Source organism: Cicer arietinum, chromosome 7 (genome assembly GCF_000331145.2).
Source record: "Cicer arietinum cultivar CDC Frontier isolate Library 1 chromosome 7, Cicar.CDCFrontier_v2.0, whole genome shotgun sequence".
Taxonomy (NCBI): Eukaryota; Viridiplantae; Streptophyta; class Magnoliopsida; order Fabales; family Fabaceae; genus Cicer; species Cicer arietinum.
The window spans coordinates 59,624,183-59,633,130 of record NC_021166.2 but is presented as its reverse complement, the minus strand read 5'-3'; the positions used below and the strand labels follow the sequence as shown (position 1 = coordinate 59,633,130).

Here is an 8,948-nt window from a genome sequence, read left to right as displayed (position 1 = left end):
TGTAATAATAAATTTAAATTGGCCATAAAGGTATGGCTAAATAATATCATAAATTTTCATGTATTTATGTGTACTAACATAATTAATTAAATAATTTGATTGAATGGTAAGAGAAGGCTAAATACCATCCGTAGTTCCTTAATTTATTTTCCGTTAACGTTTTAGTCCTTTATATTTTTTTCTTCGATTTGGTCATTTATTTTAATTTTAAGTGACAATATGATCTTTCATGTTTTAAAATGTCAACAATGTTATCCTTTTTTTTTGCCAAAATTCAAAAAATTCATCAAAATTTTTAAACAAAATCCATAAAATTAATTATTATCCTTAATGTAATGCAAATTTTATCAAATTCATAACTAAATCTTTAAATAGACTCATTTTCATCTCTAACAACATCAAATAAATAATAAAAATATGAGTTTATTTGAAGATTTGAGTTACGAATTTGATAAAATTTATATTATATTGAAGAATATAACTAATTTTATGAGTTTTATTTAAAAAAATTTAATAATAAAAATAATAATATTATTAATATTTAAAAAAATAAAAGATCAAATTCTTATTTAAAATTAAAATTAAAATTATAATAAGAATTGAGTATTGTAAACTAGTTTTATAACACTTCCACACATTCCGCATACACATAAGGGTGTAATAGTTTCTTGTACTATGAAACGGTACCGTTTGCAGAGTTTTCTTCTTGTGAAGCGCCAAAAAAGAAAAACAATAGTCTTGAATGAAAAAATCCCCGCAACCCTTCCGTACCAAACCCAATTTCCCCCTTTACACACACACACACACACACACACACACTCTCTCTCTCTCTCTCTCTCTCTAAACCTCACACCGAAAACTACACTCCAATCTTTCGATTCCTACTTTGTTTCCATTTCATAACTACACCAATTTCTCCCCTAAGGACCAGCCGCTACTATTTTTTTTCTCCGCTACCATTGTTTTACCGAGGAATAAGAAAAAGCGTTCTTAGGGTTTTTTATTCTCTGCGACCCTTTCAGCATTTGTGTTCCCTGCACCTTATTCTAACGATATTAGGGTTCATCATTTTGGGGCTAATTTTTGTTCTTTTTTTATTTGGAACTAACTAAATTGTTTAAGATGTATGCTGATCGGGTGGAGAGTGGAACGAGAAGGTCTGTGAAGGAACGTCTTGATGGGAATAGCGTCACTGTCTCTAGTCGGCAGCAACGCCAAGTCACTGGGAAAAGGTTTTCACTTCTCAATCATTCGTGATATTATTCTAATTTTATTTATAATTAGTTTTTTTTTTTTTTGATGTTTTATGTGTGGTTATAGTAGTTGTTTAGTAATATAATGTTTGATTTTATGTGGAGTTTTAGTGATGTATTGTTTGGTATAGAAATTATGTAGTTTTCAGTTGTAAATTAAAATATTTTTAGGATGAGGATTTAGGTTGTGTGGTTACATGAATTGTGTATTTGTAGGCCTTTGTTTTTCAAGGTATATGATTACAAAGAAATAATTTTGTTTACAGGCATTTGTTAGTAAATTAGTTGTCATGTTAGTTTCCCGGGTTTGAGTCCAGGGCCTCCTTCTTAAACTCCTTCGGGTGTCTCTTAGCTCACCAACTGAGCTACCTACGCAGGACCAAAGAAAGAAATGTTAGTTTTAGGTAAATATTCAAAAACTTGTTTGGTTAAGCCACTAGGATTGAGGGAGGGGTGAGGAGGTTTTTGTGTTCAAACCTTATTGTCATTGTTGTATTAAAAAAAAACATGTTTAGTTGATATTTAATATTTTTTGGGGATATTTTTCAAAATTTAAATAATTGAAGATAGAAGTGAGAGTGGTATAAGTGCAGTATTTTCACATCCAGCTGGTAAATACACCAACCGTTAGTGAGGGGCCAAGGTGAGAATAATCTGAACTGTCACAAGTTTGTGAATGCTGAAGAGAATGTCTCTTGTGTAATTATATCTTGGCTGTTGATGGAAACCGTTAGACACCAGACAGGCTTTATACTTAATCAATTATCTAGGTTTTCCTTAACCTGAAACACCCATGTATAGCCAATTGCAGTTCTGCCAGAAGTTGGAGGGGCTAAAGACCAAGTTTGATTGGGCAAAAAAGCATCAACATTTTTTTTGATAGGAAAATGTTAGAAGTTAGTGTTTATGTTAGTTTCTCGAGTTTTGAACACGAGACCTCCTTCTTAATACTCCTTTGGTGTCCCTTAGCTTATCAACCAAGCTACCTACGGGGCACAAAGCATCAAGATATGATTTCCTAGCAGCTTTCCACTGAAGTATAGGGCCTGTTTAACACTAGTGAATAGTGAGTTCCATGTTAGTGAGTAAGCAACAAAATAAGATGTAGCCGAAGGCGGGACTTAACAACAGTGCCAGATTTGGACTTTGGAGTGAGTTTACACTTTTCATAGGACGAATATAGCTAGACCTGGGGGTGGAGGTAACGTTGGGGTTATGGGTTGCCTACCAAGCTAGTTTGAATAATTTACGAGAGTAGGTTACTAGTATGGATTTGCTTATGGGAGAAGTTAGACAGAGCGTCTGAGAGACCTCACAAGACACAGATACGAAGAATAGGAAGCTGAGGGAGCTTTTGAATACAAGTTATACTTGTAGGTGTTCATGGAGAACTAGATGAGTGAACTTTTGAAAAAGTTGATTGAGTTACTGAAGCGGATCTCAATATATGCCAGATGTTATTTTTCAGCTAGAAGACTCAGTAAGCCTTAAGAGTGTATTGGAAAATTTATTCAAACTAGCTTCCAGTGATGAGGATTACACGTTCTGTTAATTTATTGAATACAAATTATACACTTTAGAGATAACACTCTGTCTTTCTCATTATCATTCTTTTTCTTTTAAATTCGACCACTTTCTAACCCAACCCCAATGGTAAACAGATTATCTGTGACTCCCAGAGGATACCACTCTTAGGAGCAGCTGACCTTACCAATATGCGTTGGAAAGGTCAAATCCACCCAATATCTCTTCTCTAGCCAGTTCCTTCATTCTCTTTGTCCCACTGCCGATTTCTAAAAGCATTTTATCCAACTAAATTCATACCTTCCTTGTTTCTCTTACTCCTACTTCCTAGTGTCTTGGTAGATACATGACATCTTCTATTCATTTTCCTTCTTGCTCATACGAGCCACAAACCCACTGATTCCGCTGTATTTTTTCCTCACATAGAATTTATTATGAATATTTATGACAGTATCTATCACTAATCTGGAAAATATTAGCTTCTGTTAAGTGATGCTGAAGTTCAATGATGGGCTGACATGGTTGCAAAATACTGCATGAATCAGTTCATTCTGTACTAGTAATGTCAGATTTCAGATATGTGACATTTTTTCATTTATTCAGTTTGCTTTTTACATAGACATGTTCATAGGCTACCATAGAAAATTGGGCATTGGGATTGATTGACATCATTGGTCGGCTGCATTCTTTTGCATTTATACACACAGAATAAAGAAAATATTTTGTTGTTTACTTGACCATCCCTTAGTTTTTATTAGATATATAAATTAGTTCATTCCGCAAGTTTTACACTGCATTCTGGGTACAGCTATATTATCTCCTGTTGCACAGATCTAACACTTTTGTTGCATAATCTGAAGATATTCTGTAGCACCATATATTATCAGGTCATTTCCATTGGTATAAACATTGTAGGTAGAACATGCATTTAATGTCTTCGATTTGTAATTTTGACAAATGACAAGTTGAAACCAAGTCTCGTTCATTCATCTGTTTGTTGGGTCTAGTATATTCCACTTGATCGGTTGCTCGTAACAGCTTCGAGGACTAGATGCCTATAGCAAGTTCATCTTGGATCTTTGAATGCCTATTGACATCAAACATGAAGATATACTTATTTTTTTGGCAGGCAGAGGCAAGATGACAAGTGGGAACATGATCTATTCAATGATGATGAACCCTGGATCACTAGTATGGACTGATTCTGTTATTCTCATATGCAAGTATAAGTTACCACTGTTGTTGGATGTCAATAGTTCTTTTTTTATGGGTTTTGACTGTTTGTTAATGGCTTGTGAAGATCGCAAAGTTACTCGTCAAGATCTCCGTGTTAAGCTTCAAAAGAAAGGTCTTCAACCTGATACCCAAAGTGGAAAGAGTTCTGCTCCAAACATCCGGGATCTTCGTGAAAGACTATCAGGGACAATGAATTCACAGCCTAAAAATACCGATCCACCAAAGTCAAAAGTGATTGCTAAACCGAGCAGTAAAAGTGCTGGTGTTGAGGCTCCTGCAGTCAAAAGACCTGCTAACCCAGCTCCTAAAAGGGCACGGAAGGTAAAGGTCCTATTGTTGTAACTTTTTTAAGTAGTCCACTTAAACCTATTTCTTGTGGTATGTGATGTCAGTCTTAGTCCACATCATGTTCCATTGTCCCTTTTTCTTTTACATGTAAGTGTGCTATTGTATTTCATGTCAAACAAGTTATATCTTGAGATACGCAAATTGAAGAATTGAGCGTGAAGAATCCATTTAGATTTCTTCTCATTTAGTGCTTATAGAGGGTATATTGATGGTAAGCTATAGTATACTATAATGCAATGAGTTGGGTTATGGAGTACAAATAAAGTGCAACCTAATGATACAACGCACCTGCCATGTAGGGTCTAAGGAGGAGTCTGATCCATTGTGGATCTATTATAGACACCTTACCTTATATTTTCTTGAGGACTCGAACATTTGACCTTCTAGTCTCCTGGCAACAACTCCAACCCTTATGCTAAGGCTCCATTCTGGTAATGGAGTACAAATAATTTTTAAAATTACTTGAGTGCAAAGCATGCATAGACAAAGGTATACTGTGAAGATTTATATATGAACCATTATTAGAAGCATTTTCTTCCAAAATAAGTCCATCGAACTTCAGTTGAGTATGATGTCCCCAATATGCTAACTCCTAGAATGCAATAAGTTCAAAACTAATACATTATTGAATTAAATACAATTCAACCTATGTCAAATATAGTTCTGTTCGAGTGTATACATACATAGTTGGTTCAAATGTATACAATAGAGCTGGTTCCTATACTTGTGGATGTGAATAGTACCCTTCAAATCAACATCAAGAAAGTAGTAGTTTCAGGTGTTAGGCTGTTGGTGTGCTTGTTGATAGTTATTTTATGTTCAATCTAATATATTTCCAAAATATATGTGTATTTATTTTATAAATTTTTATTTTCTCCTTAATAGATGAAACTTTGCTAATTTATGTTCATAATAGGGAAAACTCACTTTCCATATTTTTTTTTACCAAATCTCTCTATACTAAATAAATAAAAGAAAATTAAAAGAATATAAATTCTATTTTTTTATTTTACAGGATGATACATCAGTGGATGAATTTTTGCTGTCCTTGGGTCTCGAAAAGTATCTCATAACTTTTCAGGCTGAAGAAGTATGTCATACTCCTTTTATCTTTTTCCCCCCATTAGAGAAAGTTCATTATCATAACTGGGTTTTAATTTGATTGTCAAGAGTTAATATTCTATGTAAAACCTGTTTTTTTTTTTCTTTTCTTTTTCTTTTCAGGTTGATATGACAGCTCTCAAACATATGACTGATGAGGACCTCAAGGCTATGAGTATACCAATGGTATGCATCAAGCTAGTATTGAGCTTGTGTTCTATTTTTTTCTTTCTTTTTTCTTTGTTAATATTTTTAAGTTTAACAGGTAATTTGATTTTTGGTTTGCAAAACTGTCCCCAAAATATCATGTTTTTAAAGTTCCTTTTTTGTTATTTTTGAGTTTAGTAACTAGATGTTGACAGTGAAAACAACTTCTACATAGATATTCCATCATACTTCACCATCATGTCACAAGGTAAACATGTTTCATAAAGTAATGTTATGATGTGATAAGATGGTCAAACATTACTAGACATTGTGTATATACATTTATTTTGTGGACGTGTAGTTATTAAACTCTAGTTTACAGTAGTGCTGCCGGATAAGCACGCTCTTAGGTTCGATCTGTCATCCATTTGGTAATACTCTATATTTTGTTAAAAACACATTATGATTATGCTTTACCGGTTCCAGGGGCCAAGAAAGAAGATACTTTTAGCTTTGGATTCAAAAGTCTAAACATTCAGTGTTGAAATTGACGTTCTTCGCTGGATGAACCTGGACCTGCTGCTTACGGACAATGGGGGAAGATTGATTAGTATCTCAAAACTAAGTGTAATAGCATGTTTCTTTGACTATTTTCATTTTTCTTGTCTTACTTCCCCTATTTTTTTTAAGACATGAATCAGATTAGTTTTGTAGTTTATTTGGCAAAACCCTTCAATCTCCTAAATTTCTTAATTGTACTTAGTTATTAATGGATTTCAAAGGAGTTTGCCTTTTAATTTGTCCAAGGTTTGAACACTTGAGTGCAAACTTGAAATTTCCCATTTTGTCCAAACTAAGAGCTTTTTTTGGATGCCTCGAGTGGCGTAATGTTAACTCTACCACCTGGCAAACACGGCTATCCTCCCAAACCAAACATATAGGAAAATTTCTTATGAGGCTATCCTCCCAAAATTACTCAACTTAATTTGGAGTTATAATGTTATGGGATCTCAAACAAAAATAAGTATTTTGTTGCAACATGTATTAACTATTAGTTCTTATGTTCAGAATATTTGGTTTAATTTGTTACACTTATTTTGACCCTTCTAGAAATAGGGGATTCACTTGAGAGAAAAAGTTTAATAGTTATTGATTAAAAATTAGTACGAGTTGATATTTAACCAATTTCTTAATTAATCATAATTTGAACCTTTGATTTTTCAATAAATGGCTACTAACTCAAATGACATCGATGAGTAGAAGCATTTTTCTTAATTATTGCATTCTAGGAGTTAGCATTTTTCTCAAATGACAGGATGAGTAGAATCATAATTTGAACCTTTGATTTTACAATAAATGACATCGATGAGTAGAAGCATTTTTCTTTTAAAGCGATCGTCGCAAAAAAATTAGTGACGAATAGAAACAAAAGCAACGAAGGTCAATGATCAACAAATTAAAAAGAATTTCCGTATTCAATTCAAAATCTACCAAATTAAAAACGAAATGTGATGTTAAATAAATAAATAAAATTTGCATTCTTTCTCGTGCTTAACATTTAACATTATATGCCTTTGCCTTATGCAACAATCCACTTTCCAAACTAAATTGATTATGAGTTAAATATTTAAACTTAACTATGAATTAAATACTTAAAAGTCCAAAGAAAGGATTTGTGATTGCAGAATTTAAGACAGAACCAGCTGAACTTAGTAGTTCCATGTCAACCTTTTCACTAGGAAGATACAAAAAGTCGTCCATTCTCTCAAAACCACATAGCTCAAGAAACTCTACACCACCATTCAAACTTCCAACTCTATCCTGTTAAACAAAAATGTGGCATAAAAAACTGAAACCAAATATTACATGTAACACTTTTGAATTTTGTAATGCTGTATTTTAAACCCCACTGCAATTTAACACCACAAAATCAATTTTAAAAAGACGAATTAGATTCAATATAAAATTAATTTTTGTTTGCTTCCGCTCGAATTTAAATAAATAGTTAGTAAATGTATCCTAAGAAAAAGTTATGTAACTTTAGAACTTACAACAAAAAAATGTGTTTAGTCTACCAAGAATTTTTCAATGTCACAAACTATTTTTTTTTTGTGCTTTATATGCATGATAACAAAACAAAAAACACAATGAAACTACCAATCCACAATGAATATGTTTTGCTTAGGAAAATGTCTTACCTGGAATAATGGATTGCTCAATCTGATTTTCCTGTACTTTTCCTCATTTGGATTCTTGACAACATTTCCAACGTACACTAGAAGTGTTTCAAAGGCCCTTCTAATTCTTGCATTCTCACCCTATAAATAATTTGAATATATATATAAAACAAACATATGAAGAAAAATAATGTATGTATCGATACTACTAATAGTAACAACTAACATGTCTATTAGAAACCTATGTAGAGACATATTTAGAAAATTTCAAGATCATATACTATAAATACTTATATAAATAATACACGAATTTCATTAAATAGATTTGACTCCCTAATTATTGTGTTACATCGATGTCTAGTATATGTTTCACCTTGTGTTCGCGTTTGAGAGACCTCAAACATTCTCTCAAGTGTTCAATTTTTGTGGTTGTATAAATAGGCTTTGAAATCTGAAAGTTCCATTAAAATGTGTTAATGTTAGATGACATTAGCATCAAATGGAAGTTGAAAGCAAAATTTGATATCAAATTGAGAGTCCAATGTAAAATTAAAAAAGATGTTAATCATATTATATACCTTTTTTTGATTTATTACAATGGCTGGTGATGTCACAGTTGCTTGGTTTTCTAATGGTAATCCAAGTATAGACCTTCTATTTAACTGTAAAGGTAAAGTTACAAAAAAAAAAGTGTCATTTTAACATTCAAGACTGCCAATAGATTGATATAATTAGTATAATATTTCTTGCAAAGTAATTAAATTGACTGTTTGTCACGTAACATACATATTAGTGTTAGATAATATTATTATATATTAGTAGTAAGGGTATTTTAGACAATTCTAGACAATTCTATTCTTTTATATATATACTCATTGTAACCCTATTAACTGTGTTTTTGGTTCATTCTATGTTATGAAACCCTAGCGTGGTTGTTTCTCTTCTTCCTCTTGCTTTCTTTTTTCTTTGTTAACATGGTATCTAGAGCCTATTTCGATCCTCCTTGAACGATCCCGCCTCTATTTCGCTGTCGAGTTCCCAACAATTAGGGAATATAATTATAGTTTCTCTTTTCTAACATTCCAATATTGTGAGATTTTTTCGTTAAACCGTGTCCCAATTCTGCTTTACCCTTTCTTTGTAGCTTTTCGTTTATTTTTAG

General features: G+C 32.5%; 2 protein-coding genes across 3 annotated transcripts in view; one reads left to right on the top strand and one right to left on the bottom strand.

Moving 5' to 3' along the window:
* Positions 1-751: 751 nt before the first annotated feature.
* Positions 752-6,406, top strand: LOC101497137 (uncharacterized). Its single transcript, XM_004510208.4, has 6 exons — positions 752-1,232; positions 3,907-3,968; positions 4,078-4,334; positions 5,377-5,451; positions 5,586-5,648; positions 6,096-6,406. The coding sequence occupies exons 1-6, from the start codon at positions 1,123-1,125 to the stop codon at positions 6,138-6,140; spliced, it is 612 nt and encodes a 203-aa protein (XP_004510265.1). The 5' UTR covers positions 752-1,122; the 3' UTR covers positions 6,141-6,406.
* Positions 6,407-7,123: 717 nt separating this feature from the next.
* Positions 7,124-8,948, bottom strand: part of LOC101497469 (uncharacterized) — a 6,510-nt gene continuing 4,685 nt past the window's right edge. The window contains exons 8-11 of one of the 2 annotated variants that reach the window (XM_004510209.4): positions 8,365-8,448; positions 8,160-8,237; positions 7,808-7,927; positions 7,124-7,430 (exon numbers count right to left, since the gene is read on the bottom strand). In XM_004510209.4, the coding sequence (XP_004510266.1) occupies positions 7,254-7,430; positions 7,808-7,927; positions 8,160-8,237; positions 8,365-8,448 (459 nt within the window). In that variant the 3' untranslated portion in view covers positions 7,124-7,253. The remainder of the gene's footprint in view (positions 7,431-7,807; positions 7,928-8,159; positions 8,238-8,364; positions 8,449-8,948) is intronic. The other variant, XM_073363434.1, reaches the window with a different exon arrangement.